General features: G+C 31.0%; 1 protein-coding gene across 2 annotated transcripts in view; it reads left to right on the top strand.

Moving 5' to 3' along the window:
* The first annotated feature begins 5,205 nt into the window (after positions 1-5,205).
* The window catches only part of knk (cytochrome and DOMON domain-containing protein knickkopf), a 30,199-nt gene continuing 13,909 nt past the window's right edge, over positions 5,206-21,495 (top strand). The window contains exons 1-6 of one of the 2 annotated variants that reach the window (XM_085955006.1): positions 5,206-5,370; positions 5,802-5,884; positions 7,469-7,617; positions 15,290-15,452; positions 15,756-15,832; positions 16,317-16,465. In XM_085955006.1, the coding sequence (XP_085811132.1) occupies positions 15,386-15,452; positions 15,756-15,832; positions 16,317-16,465 (293 nt within the window). In that variant the 5' untranslated portion in view covers positions 5,206-5,370; positions 5,802-5,884; positions 7,469-7,617; positions 15,290-15,385. Of the gene's footprint in view, positions 5,371-5,801; positions 5,885-7,468; positions 7,618-15,064; positions 15,107-15,289; positions 15,453-15,755; positions 15,833-16,316; positions 16,466-21,495 lie in introns of those variants that run through there. The other variant, XM_085955007.1, reaches the window with a different exon arrangement.

Below are 21,495 nucleotides of genomic sequence, written 5' to 3'. Positions count from 1 at the left end.
AACCATCTGCAAAACGTAATAATCAGGGTATTCAAGCATGTTTTATTTTACGACCCGATTAAAATAAACGTTCCTTTATTTGCGTGTCAGTTTATTTTTCAAATTTAGCATATGCGTTTACGTATATATTTTCTCTCACCTTATCCATTTTAATGTCTTCTCCTTGTCTTGCTATCAATAATCAAGACAAATATATTATAAAATAACCAGTAGGTAGTGCATGTTTTTGAGTTTTAAAACTTCTTTAAACCTAGTTTAAATTATACTAAGATTCACTCTCATATCTGACTATAATCTAAAATCAATATTTTTGCGTGCATATTATGTACTGTTATTAATAATTCATATATAGATAAAATATCATCTTGGTATAAGTGAGCACTGAAATTGTGACGAAATGCCTCTATCAATTAATTATACATGTTTTTTTCTGTATGTATTTGGAACCCAGACCATGGACCTGACTATTATTTTCAGAGAATGTCTACTAAGACAGTCTCGTAATAAAGCTTTTGAAAAACCTCCTCAAGAGGCAGCCAATATCCATACTTACTAATCGTATTGTGGAGCCTACGATTATATTGTGTATCCGGTTGGTTGACTCGTTTCCGCCATTGGGTATTCTTTATCATTAGTTATTAAATGCTGTATGCATGTATATGTATATATTATTTATAACACATCTATGTAATTGTCCTAAAAATAAAAATAACGCTCGTGTATTAAGTATAATATATTATATAAATATGTAAATATTATAATATACCGTATGTTCCAAATATTGTATAATAAAAAAATATGATGTCCTTTCTCCCAATGAATAATGTTACATATGTAATAATAATTTGGTAGGTGTACGTCCATCATAAGCAAAAAAGGCGTCATAACCTTGCATTCAATTCTAATGAGCTCTATAAGTTAGTATGATATTATTTAATAATATATTATGTTGTAGCAATTATACATTTAAACTTACTTAAAGCTAATCCTTCACTGCATGATTTTTATTTTTTCTTAGTGTCAAAATGCCTTGTGAATGAAGAAAAAATAATAAATTATAAATATTTTTTTTTCGAAAATTACATTAAATTTTGTATGTTACTGCGTGGTGTCGCAAATTTACGACATTAGGAAATCTTACATTTCAGTATGACAAAATACAAAACCAAATGATAACAATCATAAAAAACTAATGTACACACCTTATTTGATGTGTAGATATTTTATTTAACCAATTTTAAACTTTTGTACATTTTTTTAAATTTATTTACAAATGCGGATTTTTGCGTACATACGAATTCGTCAACTTTACTGTCAAAGCAGAAATGCATAGACTATAATGCAGAAATGCTTTATTTCTTAAGTGTCCAAACAAAATCGGTAAAGTAAGATGTTTGTGGTAAAACAGTTTACTAGGCATCGAAAAAGGATATTATTTGATAATTTACACAGATGGCATTGGCTATATCGAAATAGTTTGAAATGTCGCAAATTTGCGACGCTATGCAGTAAAGGGCTAAATAAGTATCGAATATCAGTATATTGAACATAATCTTTACCTACCTAAACATGTAATATATTTTATAGTTTTTTTTATATAAAATACAAGGCAGGGCACCAATTCTGCTACAAAAAAATTACATGTTGTTTTTTAATAATAAAAAGGGTTCAAGATTATTAATGAATTGTATAACTATACTTCAAGTTGAACTGTACAGTTGCGGTCCAACGGGCAAGAGAACGAAGTATTCCCGCGCGGTAAATTTTTTGTGAATAGCGAAACTAATAAAAAATATCAATCGTGTCATATCAATATTTTTTTCTATGTGGTAAAGACAGGTTAATGGTTATTTTTTACATAATTATCATAAATTACATGTAAATGCACTGAATCTCTTGAACATAAATACCCTACTATTAAAAACTCATCATTCGATCTGCCAAATCATAGTTGAGCTGTTATTACCTCCGATGTGACAATTTAATACAAATAGTTTTGTTGTTAGTTTGTTGTTTGACCACAAACACATAGCTTTTGTTTGTAGCTCTTGTTTGAACACATAGCTTAGTAAAACCATAAATGTTTTATACACTACTAAAATAAAAAAATAATTGGTTATAAAATCCTCTCGTGTAACATGTATAATATTGTAATTATTCAGTAACAATACCTCACATCGGAGCTATTACAAACATTCAATGATGAGCTCTCCATACCTTGGTATACTGATAGAGCAGTTGTATATCACTCTTCTGCGAAATCTTAATGTTGTCACATATGACATTCTAATAACTCAATAACGAAATACACTATGTGATTCATTACTCTACGTCCTACGACGATATTCCCTTAAATTATAAATTTACGTCTGTTTTTTTATGAACAAAATACAGTTACAATTACTTATAATTACGGTAAACATACTGCAAACTCACTACGTGACTTAAATTTACTAAATTATTTTGTTCTCACATGAAACATGCAACTATCAATGTCACAAGATTGTTTCACCTGGCATTTAAAAACAATCTTGTGACTATTGTTGAAAAGGTTATACATAATATTATTGGACATTCAAAAGTGAAAGCAAGGCCACGCTCAGCCGGGACTCAATCCCTACTGGGCAAAATAAGTATGAAGTGACCACTCGCAACTTTGCCTTATCTGTAGGGGTGATCAGGTGAAAACTGGCCTTAATTTTGTTAAAAGTAATAATTATCATTTGATAAATTTAAATTATAAAGACATTGGCAATGAAACTTATTATAAAGAAAATGTGTAGGAATATATAATTTGCATTGCGTGTTAAAACAATATCTCGATTGAACATATTAATATATTATATCTATACAGTAAATGAGGGCTCTAAAAACAAAGTCATTTCGTAAAATGTTGGTATGTTAATAAAAAATATATTTTTTTATTTCTTATAATATTATGTATAATTTCTAAGAAAAAAGTATTCTTAAATGCTGTTTGTATACTAAAAACAAACAACAATTAAGAATATTTTTTCAGAAATTATACTATATATAAGAGGCCGTTTTTGTTTCTAAAGCCCTCATAGTATACATTTACTTATTCAGTACCTACATAGTATTGTGGTATAACAGTATTTCCCAATATTTTAGATATAACATTAAAGTGTAATATCAAAAAAAAAACAGTAAAATACTTAATTTTAAACAGAGAACAGAAATCATAAAAATCTTTAAGCATAATATATTTTTTTTAATAATGTAAATTAATTATAAAAAAAATTACAAACCTCTCGATCCGCACAATATACAGTATCATCACCTGTCCTATGTTGAAGTGATTACGAGTGACGTTGATTGGAATATGAAAATCAATACATGCCGGTCTCAGAGATTTGGAAAATATAATCCCACAAAAAAGTAGAACGAAATGTTTTTAAAGAAATTTATTCTTGTACGTATTTACGACTACGTCATAATATTTAACAATTACAGTTGAAAACATGAAAATAATAAATTCATCAACGGATTCAAAATACTTTGCCGAAAATTTGCAACATAGTATCCACGAAAATAGCAAATTATTACATTTCTGTAATTATAAACTTTAAAAGCTGTCGCAAAATAATCTAAAATCATTCTAACTTTTTGTCTACTAGAGCCAAACTAATCGCGGTTTCTTATTTTCGTGCTGGAACAATAATGTCATTTGGAATGATATTATATTAAGCATTTTATATGTCTGGGTAATTTTGCTATTATTCAGATGCATGAAAACATGTTCTACTGAATAATTCGCATCCTCCCTACAAGCTATATATTTTACCTATGATGCCTATATGCTATGTAATACTTGGTCGGCGCATCTATCTCGCAAAAGAACACTATTCATACGACCTTATATAAATAGTACATGCAAATTTCAATAACGTATGACCATCTATTTTGTATGTGAATTAAGAAATGTAATAGCTATATATTACGTACATATTATATTTGTCTTGATTTACCTGTAACGCATGAGAGAAAACATAATATATTATAAATGTGTAGGAGACAGCGAGATACGGAGAAGACGTATTAAATGGGGTAAGATGAAAGAAAAGATACATATAAACTATAATTCTGAATTTTAAAAATATTACACACAAATAAAGGAATCGTATATTTTAATCGGCCTGTGAATGAAAACAAATCATAAGATACTCTCATTATAGTTTGACAGAATTTTATGCTCACAGTACAGTACTAGCATAGCTATATGTGTATTGAGGGAAATGAAAGGGCGGATGATCTGACAAAGGAAGCTGGCCATTCAGGGATGCCATATCAGTGGATACCAGTAAACCTGGACTGGAATGAGGCTATACAGAAAATTTGCCAAAGCATGTGGATAGATTTTCACCATAGGGTATCCCTAGAAAAGGGAAAGTCCATTCTACCATCCACACAGTTGGTGCCCTGGTTTGTAGTCTCCTTTGAAGAGAAATGAGCTTAAGCTGATGCTGAGGCTAAGAATAAGTCACACAATGGGTAAAAGATTTGGTATCCTCATGGAAAGAGGCGATTCGTAGCTCTGCGATGAATGTGATGTTTTGGAGGACATTGTACATATAGCTGTATAATGCCCTAATTATGAACGACACAGAGTACAGCTGCGAATTGCGGATATCTTTGAGAATACCAACGAATTGAAAGGTGCTCTGGCGGTGGGTAAGACGGAAGTGCTTGGCAAAATTGTAAAGTTCTTTAACAGAATTTGAGTGAGGACCTGATCGGCGGATCCCTTTCTAGATGAGAAGAGGCGATATGACAGCGAGTCACAGTCAAATCCTCGATAAAATCATTAAAATATTGTTTTTCTCCAGATTTTGGTATTTTATTCAAAACCCTTTAGATTTACAAACATCATACTTCCATGTACCTACGTATTTTTTAATTATTATAAACAAAAACAACAAAACATGTTTATTGATAGGTACTGTTTAATATAATCATCATATTGATGACCTCAATTTGACCCTTAGCTAAAAATAGATTGATTCTACCATATATGGACATAATTTAAAGTATTACTTTTTTATGTAAGTATGTCTTGTAATGATTTTTCTAAATGTTTCCTCACAGTTAGTACGCCGTGATTAATCATTATTTGTCATTTACGAGTACCTACTTGGCGACATCTAAATTGACGTCGCATCTTGATATTACGCAGTTCGTTTGTTTACAGTGTAGTCTGGCAAATATCTATAATTAAGTGTATATGTGCATGATTACTATTGTAATCGAAAGTATTAACTATACCTAGTATTTATTGATTTTATCGTCTTGAAATGAAACCCTCAGCATCAGTCTCGTTTATATTGTTAGTTACTTCAGTGATTTTACAAGGTATCTAATTTCGAATAATATGCACACGTTGTGAATTATTTTTCTAACCTACAATAATAATTATTGTAGTATTGCTTTTCATTACAGAATATACCTATCTACAAATGTGTAAATCATATTTGCATACTTCTTAATTGATTTGTAGGCTTATTTGTCTTAAAATATTTCATTATTTATCGCTGTTTTGTTATGCCTTGTATCCTAAAAATAATACGTTTGGAATAAATAATAAAAATTGTAAGTATTCTAAGGAATAACTTACTAAACATGTCAAAATATTTTAATGAAAAATCAATTTCATCTTATTAATATGCAGTAATGTCTTTTTGGTGAAACGTTTTAAATGCCATTAATAATGAAAAATAGTAGGTATCTAAATATTTATATTTGTATGATCTATTCATTTATTGTTCATGTCATTTGTTTTTCAGGAACAAAATGTGAACTTGGAATTAATAAAGGATCAACGTTCAAAAGGACTCTCATTGGGTCACTAAACTCATATGATCACCAGGTACACGATCAATATCATTATTCATAAAATAAATAACGGGTAGTACAATAACGTACAATATTTGATTAATATATTATACCTACCGATTACTTTACAATTTTTTGTTCAATAATTATAAAATAATATTAGCAGTGGAAGCTATCTACATAAAAATTGTGCTCAGTGGAAAAAAATTAAACCGTAAAGTGACCGTAAATTAATATAAAATGGGTAAATAATATGGTTTGACTAGAGTTTTTTTTACAAAGTTAACAGTATTTTGAAATTTCTTACTGTGTTAAAAATAATCATTTAATCATTCGTTATAAATCGACTGTGTTTAGGAAAAAGGGCGTAACCATCGATTTTTCGAAAAGTGCTTTTATTAGATATTATCAATGTATACAACTAAACACACATTCTATAAAAAGGAAGTAAGCCGCAAATGCCGAATTATTATCTAAATTCAGGTTTTAATTGAGATTAATTAATTTTTAATTTATGGAAAAAAGCATTTATCCTCAATTTTAATGATTTTTCTGTAATAACTTCTTTGTTTATTATTAGATCGAAAATATATTACACCAAATCATCAACCATCATGCACCCAATGTCTGTGCCTATTTTTAAAAAATATTAAACTAAAATCACTCAAAAAATGTTTTTTGCCTCTCCTGTAAAATTTGTTCTGTGAGGGTTACGCCCTTTTTCCTAAACACGGTCGAAATTTATAAGAATGTAAAATATATACAAAGACAGGGACTGTACATGTTATTTGAAATAGAGGTGTTGAAAGGGGTTGTTGGGAGACATGTGAAATGACAAACAAATAGATCATCAGCGACCATCGTATTAGAGATAAACCCTCTTCTGTTTGCCTACGCCAGACTCTCCAGTGCTATTTTATCAGTTAAAAGGATAGAGAAGCCAAGGAAGAGCTCATTTCAGATGGACAATATAAATCAAGAGTTCCATGGGGTTGACATTGACACAGGCTCTGCTTAGCTATATGCTGAAAGGGGGGACCCAGGGAAGTGAAATACCTAACGGGTGTGGTGTAACAGGCAACCGATCTCGAGCGTGAAATACTATGGGATAAACTTAAAACGTATCAATAAAACGCTTATCCTTCGTTCTGACAACTGCTCTCGTTGTATGCACTGACGCTCAGTTAATATTGATGTATTTGAAGGTTTCAACACACACTATTGCATGTCTATTATATTGTGTTGTTCATTTTCATAGGACACTCACACATTCAAAACACTGCGTCAAAATTTATATATTTTATATTCAAAGTGTATTGGGATATAATAGCTTATCATAATTCTATTTATTAATCTGTTCTGTGGAGTGACCAGAACCGCGGAAAAGGCTGCTATCCGACGGCCAAATAAATCATCCGGGCTACACTCTCCACTCTCCCGACTGAAAAGAATGAGATATTTATATATAGTTAATAACTTTTGTTTGTACGATTTTAAAATATATCTTTGTTACAAATCGGCGATATAGGTATATAACTCAAAAACCGTCAAAAGATTAGCAGGTAATAATATAATATAATCACCGACGAATACATAAATAGTCATATTATTATTTTAGGTATCAGGTGTTGTCTATCAGATCGATCAAAAGACATTGATGTTGACTGACTTCAGCTATGACGGAAAGGGTGAAGACACTTTCTTTTGGGCTGGTGGCGCACCGAAACCAGGCCCACGAGGATTTATTATTCCCGACGAATACGGAACGTAAGTAATTAAAATAAGAAAATTAATTCATTTTACAACCAAATAATTTTAACTATTATATTAAAATCAATTCAATGTATTAATAGATTTAGGCGTAAGGGTATTTAGGCGCAATAATATCAGTAGGTATTGGTAGCGAATAGTCAATAATTTAGAGCCTTCTTGTATAATCTTGTACACTATAGTATCAGACTAACCAAGACATTTATGTGTGTAATATAGTTTAATAGTTGTCACAATGATATTATATCAATACTTGGGTGTTCAACGACTGTAATAATCAGTACATAGTTCGATCATATTTTTGCATAGAATAATACATGATATATAGAATAAAATAAAATATAAGTAGATGGGTTAATTATATAGATTGGGAGGGTTTTGTATTTTAAGCCTTCAAACAATTTTTTTTTTTCAACGCCATTATACCATACTTAATACTAATGTCATTTTTAAATATACAATTGAATACGTGTATTAATTAAGGCGCTAAGTACCAAAATAATAAAAACTGACATTTTTATAGAAAATTTTTCTACATACCAACGCCAATAACTTCAACAATAGTCTAAGTGCCTCAAGCAAGTCAAAAAAATACAGTAAAATAATTAAACCTGTCGACGTTGTAAGTCCGTTGGCGTGTTTTATTTATAATGGTGTAAGTAGCACTGTAGTAGTCAACGGCATTCAATATAAAATAGCTGACGATGGTGTGTTGACACTTGCGAGTTCTTAATACCTAAAATTATAGAAGCTGCCGTGATTGCTTCATACTGTAAAACTACATTTTTCAAAAGGTCTGCTTCGTGAAATTTTACTGCAATGACTCGGTATTTTGTAACTACAGGCAATACTAGTTTTTGGTACTTAGAGCCTTATTTAATACACGTATTTAATTTTTTTTTAGTTATTTACTGAATTTATTTTATTTCTTTAACAAGTGGATTTCTTACTTGATCTATTCATTGTTTATAATAATATGATAACATGTACTCACTAAGTATATCTACTTTGTATCTACCTATATGAAGTTTTTATAAACATCAAACATATTATTAGTACTTACTATTAATTGAATTGGCGTTTATATGGTAGAACTCCATTATAATGGAATGGTTTGGAAATAAAATTATTTTTGTTAATTACATTTTAATGTAAGTAGAATTTAACAAAACTTTGTTTCTAAACCATTTTAGGTTAGGATTTTTTTTAAATTTTATTAACATGAATTGTTGCTTGATTAAATAAAAATATGTGTGGTTTCGTTTTATTGCAGGACGAACATTCTTGAACGATATTCAAATAAAGATATAAATCTGACACTGCCCGGAAAGTACGCAGTAGATGAAATTAAATGGTTTTCAATATATGACTTAAATAATCATACATCGTTTGGAGAAGTTTACATGGATATATATTCAACACCTAAAAAACCTTATGAAACATGATTATTCAAAATACTTTTCATATTTTTAATTATAGTTAAGCCATATAAACTATTGCGTGCTAGGCTACTACGGTTTATCAATAACATGGCAAGTAAAATATTATTTGCACACTCGTGTGCCGTTTGTATCTAGTGTCAGACTGTCAGTAGCGAAATTTCAAACACCTACCCCTCTATTCATCCTATAAAAAACTGTCCCACTCTCTTATAATATAAAAATCTATAGTCATTTTCATATAAAAAATCTAACAAATAGAACGATTCAAATATATTAAATTGACCGCTCTAAAACTTAAATCAATCTCTAGATCTATCTAACTCTATCGCGCAAATGCAATGTTTATAATTTCCTGTTGATAATCGTATCCGCAGGCGGTTTTTTTTCCGGTAAGTACATGGGAACAAAATTATAATAAAGGTATGAAATATGGCTACTTAATTATTTGAATTTATAAATATGTATGTATGATGATATCTGTAAAAGGTTATATCATTCAGTGTGATATTTTTTAGCAATTACGTACTAAACATCACTGTGCAACCTCAAATAATGGAAAGGTTCATTCTTGGTTCCAGTCATCCTCAAATGCATGTTACTACAAGCTTTAATATGTTAATATACTTTTGTTTATCATGTAATATTTATAATATATTAATATATTATTTATATTTAAAATGGAAAGACAAATTAGGTCCTGGGGTATTTCTCTGCCATGTAAAATCCAACTCGAAGCTCAATCGATCTAATGTTGAAATAACTTTATATTAAGGCGATCAAATGAATACGGTTTCAATTGACACCGTCCAACGCACTGGTAATGTCCAAGAATACGCCCAAAACGTACCTATGGTTGAATTTTGCGATGCCAATCACTTATCATGCGGTATCTTTGGTTTAACTTGCCACTTCTGAAACCAAATTGATTTTCCGACAGAGGTACCTATATTTTCTGCCAGATCTTTGACCCTTTTCCAGGCAAGAGCTTTGGGGTCCAATGGAGCGCAGCTTTTTTTAATACATGTGTAGTTTTTGTTTATTGTGTAATTTTAAATATTATTTTTATTTAATTAAATTATTATACTTACACTAGGATTAGGCATATGGCTCTATGACCATTACAAACTATTTTGTTCAATAAATAAATATAATATCAGGATAATAATTAGTGTTTTATTTTATATTAATAATTAATGTGTTGCTTATGTAATATTAAAATGGATAATAAATCAATTCGTACTAATTGTAGATTTTATTTTATCCAATCGAAATATTACGGGAAAACATATTCATGATTTTTATGTGGTTTTGTCAGTTTGGTTGCAGCTGAGATAATAGGTTTTGAAATAAATCACAGTTTTCAAAATACTAAGTTATTTTGTGTATATTTTTTATTTCTTTCACATTATGTATGTATAATTAAGTTTTTGACATTTTTCAATGTTTTGAACATAGATTTAGTAATTAGAATTCAAAATGATTTTCTCATTTTAAGTTATTTCTACAAATTATCTATTTATTTTGCTTACATGTGACAAAATTCATGATACAAAAAATAGAACACAATTATTTACACACATTGGCAAATGACATAAGAACTTTTACCCTGCAACTATATTTATAATAAATAAATTGAATGAACTCGGTTATTTGTATTGCTTACAATATGTTAAATCATTGATACAGGGCTCGAAATGGATCGGAACGTATCGGAGCGCCGTTCCGGTCCGTGAAATAAGTAAAATTATCGCTCCGTCTCATATAAAAAATAAACCGATTGTCTGAGCTATATATACCATAACAATAAATATAACACACTTATCTTTATAAAATATACATCAAATTTGATAGCTATGTTAATATCTTTGTCATAATATTATATAGTATAAAATTGTCGAGCGCACCGGTTCGTAAACTTTTCCATTTCGAGCGCTGTTGATACATTACTTATTAACCTCAGTTGTAATGTTAAAAAAATTTGAATACTTACCTATGCGTTATAATATTATTTATATTATATATATTACGTATACCTATACCCAGAGACAAACATCTTGCTTATTACAATTAAATAAAGTCATAAATACGAACAGTAACAATATTCATTTCAAGTGAATTTAATATGCTGACATACAATAAATAATTATCGATATTGGTTAGGTTTCACGATAACTCGTATGTGTTTTACAATCTTGCTTTATACAAAATACGTGAGATGTCAGTGTTATTCAACGATATTATAAATATAATTAATTCGTAATAACGTAGGTACTTAGTTTTGAGTATGAAGTAGGTATCTACCGAAACAATGAATGCATTGGTGTCCGAAGTAAACTGTATTATTTATGTTGAAGGTGATTGACTTTGCCACCGTATTCTGACAGTAAAAACGTTTTACAAGCGTCAAATAATAATGATCACAAAGTACACAATAATCATAATAAATTAAAATATAGTTTAATCAATGGGTAAAAAAAATAATTCTGATTTATTTAAGTTCACAAAAAATAAATATTAGGTAGGTACCCAATTAAACCATCAGTTTAGGCATTAAGAATACGTGTATACTTTCTTAATATTCGTAGGTACATAATACAGATGAGAATCAGATACATTTATTAATTTACTTATTTGTAATTTTTTCATATAACCACATTAATGTAAATAGATATATAAAATCCCTAGAAATTGTGTAATTTTATTTAATTGCTAAATTAAGTAGCTAAATAGGTATTTTTTAAGTATGTACAATAATAGTATAATATATCTTTTTCAAAATGCAATACATTACCCAACACACAATCAATGTTGAATCATAAATACACACATATGATTAATATTCTCATATCAATATTGTAACGGGAAACAGAACTACACTATCATACCAAAAATTGTATTCTTTCACGGCCAATTTAGTCACTGCCTATATTAGTTTCAATTAATTAGATATAAATGCATGATAATTATGATTAACATTTATTACAATTGTTTTAAAAGGAAACGAATTACAATAGTGTGTATAATATTTCAGTCAATAACAAAATGTATAATGATGAAGTCCTAATACTTTTTGAAGTTACTTCTTTAGGCGCGTTTGGAAAATCAGATCTGAGTGTATTTTTAGCGTGTGACATGTAACACATAATTTTTTTTTCACACGAAAAAAACCCCACTCGATTGGATTCAAACCATCGATTTTTCGGTTATCAGCCGAAGGCACTACCTTTACGCCATAGTATGATACTGCAATCGTCACGATTGTACATCTTAGTGTAGTAATATATAGTTTAGAATTGTTCCGTTGCCTAGGCAGCGAATTTATTATTGTCGGCCATTTGCAATTCCTTACGTAAACTATTAAACGTCAAAGTGACAGTTGGTACTTTAAAAATAAAAACAACGAGAAACCATTATATAATTTAGTAATATATTTTAAAGTGTTTAGAAATAAATCAACGGCGTTTCAATAAGCGGTCCCTTTTCTTGAGTGTGTAATTTAACAAGATAATTAAGAGCTAGTCAAAGAATCTAGTTTATCACAAGTTTTGTTTTTGTTTTGTTACGCCAAAGAAGTATAACTTCTAACGCGCGTACATAAGTACACACACCGATTTTTCTTCTTTAAATAATTAAATATATTATACCTATAATTACGAAAATAATATTTTAAATTATTAAATTTAAAACAGTGAATGAAACTTTGATAACGGTGACTAATATTGTTATCACTCGTTAATAGTACCTAACGAATTTTCAATGTTTCAAAGCTATACCTAACATATAACGAAAACATTTAAAAGGCGTTAGTAAATTTTATTATTGTTCATAGCTGGTATAATAAAACAAAATGAAGGCATCCCTAAGTTATTAATAATTAGTAACGAACCTAATGAAAGTGTTTCCGTTGTGACTCAGACAAAATTCGCAGACTTCCTTGCCTACGAGAACAACACAGTCGATAACCTTGTCAAATACTTGGTCGCGTAAAAGTTACATTTTTCATTTCGATAATAATGCAGTCAGCGAATTCTAATGCAGTGGTGTCAAAGTCTTAGCCCGCATCTCGTGTAAGTACCTAGCTGCATTGTACTTAGTTATAAATTACTACTTACTGCATATGCTACTTTTGGATGAAAAAATATTGCGATACGACGTAGTAATTAATACCCTATTTTCTACCTCTATTTTTTGTGTTATTTTTATTTTGTTAAGTTATTTTTTCAAAATTTGTTTCACACATTCACGTTTCAAAATATAATATAGCTAGGTACCTATCAATTTCATAATATTAAAGGAAAAACTTAATTACAATTATACTATAAACATATATATATACCGGAGTGACTTAATCTAACCAAGAACCTTAAAATAGTGGTTTCATTTCTTCGATGTAAAATGAACTGAAAATTCTAAGAGTAGTTGTTTGCTTATCAATATAATAATCAAAAAAATATTTTTAAAATGCCACATGGTGGTGTAGACACCAAAAGACTAAGTATTATAGTCCAGGGGTAAGTTACTCTGATGCGTAATTTGCTTTCAAGTGTAAAATCTTTCGGAGAAATTGAGAAAAAAAATAATTTATATTTATTTTATCAGAATAATATCTAAGCTGAGAACCATTTTGTAGTAGGTATGTGAAAACATTTTTAAAAGGAACACCGGTAATACCAATGCATGTTTACCATTCACCAGTGCACGCTACTAAAACGTAAGTACAATGCAGGCAGTGAAAGTTGGCTGGAATTCAAGGTGACGATCACATCAAACAATAATAATTAGTCTACCAAGTATAAAAATATTTCCTATAGTTTTTTCAATAAATACGTATATTTTTTTATTACAACGTTTTTCTTAGCTCTTATTCTAATTTGTCCGGTACGATTGTTAACTAACTTCCCGACTAGCTAGACATTTGAAACTTTTAGAATATATCAGAACACGGTGCCAATGCATTTTTTTGATACTTTTAGCCATATTTATGTAGAATTGAATTCATTTTCAGTTAATTCTGTTTTGTATGAAAAGTTATTTCGACACCATTATTGGTTGCTAGGGGTCTGGGGTCCTAGCAACTTAATTATTAATATATACGTGCGTTACTATGGAAATCAATATAACATGTCAAAATAACATTTCAGTATTATTTCTATCAAGTACAATTTTTTTTTTGATCGTTTAACCTAGTCAAGTCAAGTTTATATGATTCAACAGAAAATTTAAAAACGTTGTATAGAAAAAGTTCTTTTTATCTTGTAATTATTATGAATTTACTTTTGGTGGATGTTTTGGGTTTAAAATTTAAATATCATAATTTGACTATTCAATATAATACTTACCTAATAAATGATTATTTCATATCAAACTGGATATTTAAAATTTTATTATTTATGACCGCTAAACTATTTACGGTAAAAAAAATGATTAACTAGAGGATGTGCATAATAGGGACGTCATATCTAAAGAAAGTATTACTACGTCTTTGATGCCCCTAGACATGCATTACAAAATGTCCCAGTAGGTACTATAAACGGGTGCACGTTTCACTATCACAAAAAAATGTACTATTATAAAATGATATATACCTACACAGGTTGGTATAATATACTCAGGAAATCCGTTTCTTGAATTCAAATTACGTACCTTCAATAATTTATGCTTTGTCAAATCTATTTCTGTCAATAATTAATTAATTGTTATAAGTCTTCAGATATCTACATAGTATGTGGCGAAGACGGCATGTAGCAAATAAGTTTTTATACGATTTGTATGCATATTGGTATGCCTGCTTAAAGGTAATCCATATAATGAAACCATGTAGTTTTGAACCATGTGCCACACTAAACTTATGATTTCTGTTCATGTAAACATATTTTCAATAAGTACTTGTAATAATGTACTTAATTCAGTATGTACATACTTACAACTTTTCTTTTTTATAAACAAATATTTTCTCTTGTCGTAACTCTGTACTTGGTCTCCCCTGTATTATAACACTGTTGAAGGTATACAACTAGTTCTTGCCGAGTCTCCGACTTGCAATGGTAGGCATACCAACTTTCTTACAGTAGTAACAATATGTCAAATAAAAACTTCAAACTGAGAGTTAAAATAATGCTTTTAATATATGATAATACTATATTATAATAGTACAATAGATTTAAATTCAGTTGTGTGCGTGTGAAATAAAATAAAAGTGTAATATTACATTGGTTTTAACTTCGCAGATTTCGTGAAATTAGAAATTTGGACACTCTACCGGATTTCTTTTTCTGCTGACAAAGAAAACATTTCTCAATGTTTGCAAGACGCTCAGTGTAAATATGGATACATTTAAATCTACTGTGACACTTCGATTGTTGTTGATATTTACATACTTATTGTTTAAAGGTAAGCTGTAGTTCTTATTTCCATTTTAGAAAAATCTATCGTAAGATAACCTCAATTTGATTTCCATAGATGTTCTCGTCGCTCGATTCGCTTGAAAAGATATTGAGCTCGCGTAGATGTATGTAGATACGTACCTACGTAAACACAGCCTAAGAGAATCTTATAAGAATCTAGCTGTCAAAATTACTTGATATTAATCAAGTATCATTAAATGATTCATATTAATATGCTTAAGTGTAATAAAATATAATAGTATGGATATCTAGTCATAAATACGATTATGAATCACTTTTATCATTTCAGTCGTAAAATGTCAAGAAGATGACGAAGGTCCATACCGAGGAAAATACCTAGGAGAACTAAACTCCTATCATCATCAGGTAAATATATTATTTAACATTTACTATATAACATAATTATTATTATAAAATAATATTATGCCAATAACTTTTAATAGTCTTTTGGTTTCTGTCTTGCCCGTGCGTTGACATTTTTAATCTACGATGATACCGTACGTTTATCGTCGGGCAATTCGGGCATACCTGCTACTAGGGACAATGACGTTGACATCATAAATTTAATTAGGTAGCGGTAATTAAATTTTCTTTTGAAAGTGTTCCATGCGGTACCTACAGAACGACGGTAATTTATGTGAAATAATATAAATAACATCATGTCATTAAACAGCAAAAATATAACTATTTATATGAAAAAAATATTCGTTAAAATTTATCATGAAATATTTACATTTTTCAATATCTCTAATTCTACGACGACACACTAGTGTAATGGCGTAATGTACTCGATATCTATATATAGTACAACATACAGTAATAAGATAATATTCTTCCTTTTGTCTTCAAGGTATCTGGTGATATACATGCAGTCGACGAGTACACATTACTGGTGACGCATTTTAGTTACGATGGGAATGGCGCCGACACCTTCTTTTGGGCTGGTGCTGCAAACAGGCCTGGCCCCCAAGGCTTTATAGTTCCTGACGAGTACGGAAAGTATGTAGATATATTTTTCAATACGTATCTACATGCATTAAATTGTTTTACTATTTTTTTTATAAACGAATAATTATTATCAAGTGTAGCGTTGGTTAAAACTAAATAGTTAGGATTTCTATCGCTCTAGGAATCAGTAATTGTCTCGATTGTCTGACATTGAACAGACAGTGATTTGAAAGAATTTTCTGCATACCATCTCCTCTGCTAAGGGCTTGTCCGGATGACGCGATTTCAAAAAATACACATGCTCATATTGAGAATGAGGTGTTCATCGATTTTCACAGATCTCAGGATCATGGATCCAATAGTCAATTCAACGGTACTCGGGACTGTCAGAGTTCATTCTCTCGTCTTTAAATGCCAGGGATTTAAATATTTTTGAGTAGGTATTATTATTTGTTTGTATATTGCTATTAGCAATTTGATCCACCTATTTCCAGTATGAAGAACGTTAAAAACCTTTGCTCCAGTGCTCGAAATGGAAAATTTAACGAACAGGAACGCTAATAATTTTTCAAAAATCTGCAATATTAGATATAATATCTGTAATATAAAAAATCTTAGTTTTACATAATGTACTTTATAAAACATTTCCATCATCACCTTCACCCGAATCAGTTGTTGGTAACATAAAAAATATATAATAATATAAGTTTACGAAATCGTTTACTCAAAAATTTTAAAAAAAATCATTTATAATAATAATAATTATACAAATATCTAATTGTAAGTATATGAATCTAATTGGAGTAGGAAACATAAAAATACATGAAATAATGGACAAACCAATACAATTTTCCATTTGTTTCGTCAGTAGTTTGAATAAAAACATGTAACTAAGTGTAGATGGAAACATGAGTGAAGATACCTTATCGTTATTGATTTTTTGGGTTTTCACCACGTGTACTTCTTCCTTCTTTCCTCGATATCATATAATATCTCTTAATAATGGCCTCTGCAACAAGCCCGAAACGTCGAGGAAAGAAGACAGAATAACACACGGCGAAAACCCAAAAATCAATTACCATGACAAACAACCGTGAAAGTCTCAAACAGAAGATAGGTACATTGGTTAAACCAAGATACATGCTACTTCATTTTTAAAGCTCTGATTTTTAGTACCTAAATTGGAAATATTTTGATTCCACTATTTTTTAATCACATCAAAATCCACCATGTACGAAAAGGCAAGAGCTTATATATCATAATAAATTAATTTAATAATATTAAATACTTAATAAATACACAAGTTTTACGAATGTAGCATTCTTTATTAAATATGCATAATTTTAAACAACCTCAGACTTGTAGATATTAGAAAAAAATATTTAAATATTTACATCATGTGGGCAGGTGGGATAATTTATTCTAATAGATTTCTGATGTTATTGAAATTATTAATTATTATATAAGTAAATATTTTTCCAATTGGATTGTGATGATTTTATTTAAATGTATTTTACCTATTTTATTTCGTGAGTTTTCGCAATGTACCTATTATTTGCTCAATGTAATCTATATGTTATATTATATTAGAATATATGGGTACATATTTTCTGAGATTATATGAATTGAAATTAGAAAAATATACCTGCAATACTCTCAGTCATGGAACACGAGAAGATGGTAGCAAAACACGCAGTGATGTTCTTAAATAAAATGCCGCCCCAATTTTTCTACAGTATTTTGAATCTCCATATAACGACTCAAATACCTCTGTAATAAGGAATCTGTTCTATGAATATATAACAAAAAAGACCTTTGCGATAATAGGTATATGAAATTAAATTTAAAAAAAACTAATACATAATATTTATTCGCTTTTTAATATGTTACTATAATATAGAGATTAGACACTTATCCAAATCACCATAGTGTAAGGTCCTATTCGATACCCAACTTCTATAGAGAAACAACTTTACTCAAAATAGCTTGTTCTAAGATTTCGTCGTTACCACTTGGCAATACCTACACAGTTTTAATATTTTTACTCATTTGTACTTTGCTATTATTGCACAGTAGGTACCTATATAAAAATCCTTAGTATGTTCGTGGTTTGCATAGTATGCAACATGTTTCCCCAATCACAAGACAAACAATTCAAAACACCAACAAAAACTCACAATCAAGACACCATAATTATTATGGTACTTACTTGATTTAGATGGGTATGCACTTTTTTATAATTACTATGGTTTTATAAATAAATACTACGACGATGTAAACGACTTCTAGATACTCCAGGATTGTTGGTTAAACTAATATTTTAGTACAAAGTAAAAATTTTAGTAGTAAAAAGTACATGTGTGCTATTTATTAGCTATTGTTTATAAAACCTTTTTTGAGACAAAAAAATCTCTTCCTTATGCAACAGTTTTGTGAATTTGAGAGCACCGACAATATTTTTTTCAATGCACAGTAGATAGGATTTATTGTATTATTATTGAATGGTAAACAGCTTTGCTACGCAGAAGTTTTGTGAAACAAAAAATATGAACTAAGTAGGTACCTACCTATATTGATTTATTTCAAAGGACCGCATTACTGTGGTTATTTTAATATCCTCAACAATATATTTTTCCATTAGCTTTATTTTCTGTATAACATGAAGGGATACATATAGATAGAGTTTAGGAAGGTACCTACCTACGCGTATTTTTTTTTTAAGTATTTCGGCCGAACTAAAATCGAAATTAAAAATAAAAGTAGCTCGGCATGATATGGGTCTATGAATGTTTAAATTTGTTCGTGATCTCTGATGAAGATGCCCATAGACGCAAAAATTTTACAGAGACCACTGATATTTTAATTTACTTGCACAATAGCGACATAAAACCTCCTCGGATGTATATCGCTCCATACCAATGGGAAGACCCCTCGTTGGTTGCATACCATCTAATATCAACAGGTCGACTAATGAACGACCTCGATTGTCTTATGATGTATTGTCAAAACTATGAATGCGTCAAGCCTACATATGTAAAGTTAGCTATCCTATATCCTATATTTTACGCAATCGTCAATCGGACAGTTACATTTGGTTTAGTTTTTCCCATTCATTTCTCTCCCGTTTCATTCCATAAAATATTGTGACTTCCACTCCCGTATTGAATACAAATATACTCAAAATCATAACTATTTAGGAACCCGCGATTTACACTCTTAACCAAGTCAATTGCTCTGTGATTCATACCAAAGGGTCGAAAATCCAAGCCTTGGTAGATACCTACTCGGAGGTAGTTTATTTATTTATAAAACATTAATTAACAAATGAATTATTTTTGACAATGTGTAGATATTTCATGTGTTTTAATTGAAAATCAAATACTTGAAACAAAATCAAAAAAAGGTACGTAATAATTTGACGTTATTATTGTTATTAGTAGTAGGTAGAAGGTACTGTGACGCCCCCGTATGGTCCCCATTTGGGTGTCTTTGTGTACCTGGAGACGCCCGAATCGGTATCAAAGCCAACAAATAATAACGGCTGATTGCGAAAATAATTAAATAATGTATAATACCACTAATAAATAATATCTGACCGGCAACATTGTCCAAAGAAAAAAACACGTATGGCAACGTCGCATTGTGCACAGCTCGCGAGTCCAACGGTTTTTTTTTTTTGGCGCTGAGATCGCGACAAGCAGCAAAATCGCGAACGCGTACATTTTGCGCTCCGTAGAATTAAATGATAAAAAATGTAACCATATAGTATATATTAACACCAAATAAACCTCGTCGTTTCCGAAACCATTCCAGTGTGTCAATTATCCACCTTCATCCCAAATACAGACGATAAAAAAAGAAAACTAAAAATAAAAGTGACAGTTGAGAAAAATCCACACATATCAAAATGGAGGGGAGTGATAAGTGGCCCCAGTCAACGTGGGACTACGCTTCTTGATTTTGATCGTCTGGAATCAAGAAGCAGGTGGAATTTCTTTCACCCGGACACACAACCCTGAGATCCAAACACCGGAATAGGAAACGGCGAGGAAGAAACATCCAGAGGCTTGCCTCTGGTGGCGCTCAACAAAAGTATAATAATAAGCAGTAGAAAGAGGATGCTGCCAAAGCCAAGCCAGTGAAGAAAAGAGCAGAAACACCCGGATTGCGAAGTCATGGCTCCCGATGTACTCCCGACCAACTGCATCCGCCAGCGAACTTGGCCCACGGACGAGTGTATCGGGCAAGACCCTGGCTCCAACGAGGGAAAACGGCGTCAAATGCCCTGCATCATCAGCCGCTTGAGCCCTCTTCGTCAACAGCAGCGTGTCTGTGAGCCTTGCAAGCAGCCCTGGCCCAGATGCACCATGATGAAGAGAGCTACAAAGCGGCCTTCTTCAGCTGAGCAAAGCAGCCTCCATCAGCGGAAAGCAGCCAAGCAGCATCCTCAGCCATTAGCATCATAGATTAGTTAGTTTTAAGTGTTTTGTGTTTGGAAGCGATGTATATTAAGTTATTTCAGTGCTCGAAGTGGAAAATTTTACAACCCGGAGCAGTTGTATGAGGCAGAATGGCATTCCGGTCCATTTTGGGCCCTGATATATTTTTAAAATTATTTTTATAAACTTTAAAGCCATTTTAAGTATAAAATTAAGTTTTCGCATATTATATTAGTATAATATCAGTGCAGTGCGTGTAATTCGATAGCCGCGGCAGGGCAAGCGAGCAAAAAAGGGGGTCGAGTAATGTGCCGGTATGCACTTTCGTGAGGGATCGACTGATTTTCGGACGGTCGCTGTTGGGAAGGCTGGGTGCGACGTCCTCTCTCAGCATCCGCCCGTACGGTAGGCCTGGGAGCCGCGAACCACTACGCCCACAAAGCGGCGTAGTGCTGCATCCGAAACTCTCCGTTTGCCGACGGTCCGAGGGTGTTGAGAGGGCTGGGCGCGACGCCCTCCTCTCTCAGCAGCTTTACGGTGGGCCCGGGAACCGCGAACCACTATGCTACAGTGCTGCATCCGAGTCTCTCCGGCCGCCGACGTACCGGTGGGGCTTCGATCCTTCAACGTCTAGAGACGCAA

The sequence above is a fragment of the Rhyacophila brunnea genome, unplaced genomic scaffold, assembly GCF_057557595.1.
Source record: "Rhyacophila brunnea isolate RB1 unplaced genomic scaffold, BYU_Rbru_1.0 scaffold_4, whole genome shotgun sequence".
Taxonomy (NCBI): domain Eukaryota; kingdom Metazoa; phylum Arthropoda; class Insecta; order Trichoptera; family Rhyacophilidae; genus Rhyacophila; species Rhyacophila brunnea.
The sequence above is the reverse complement of the archived record's forward strand: the minus strand, read 5'-3'. Positions and strand labels throughout refer to the sequence as shown.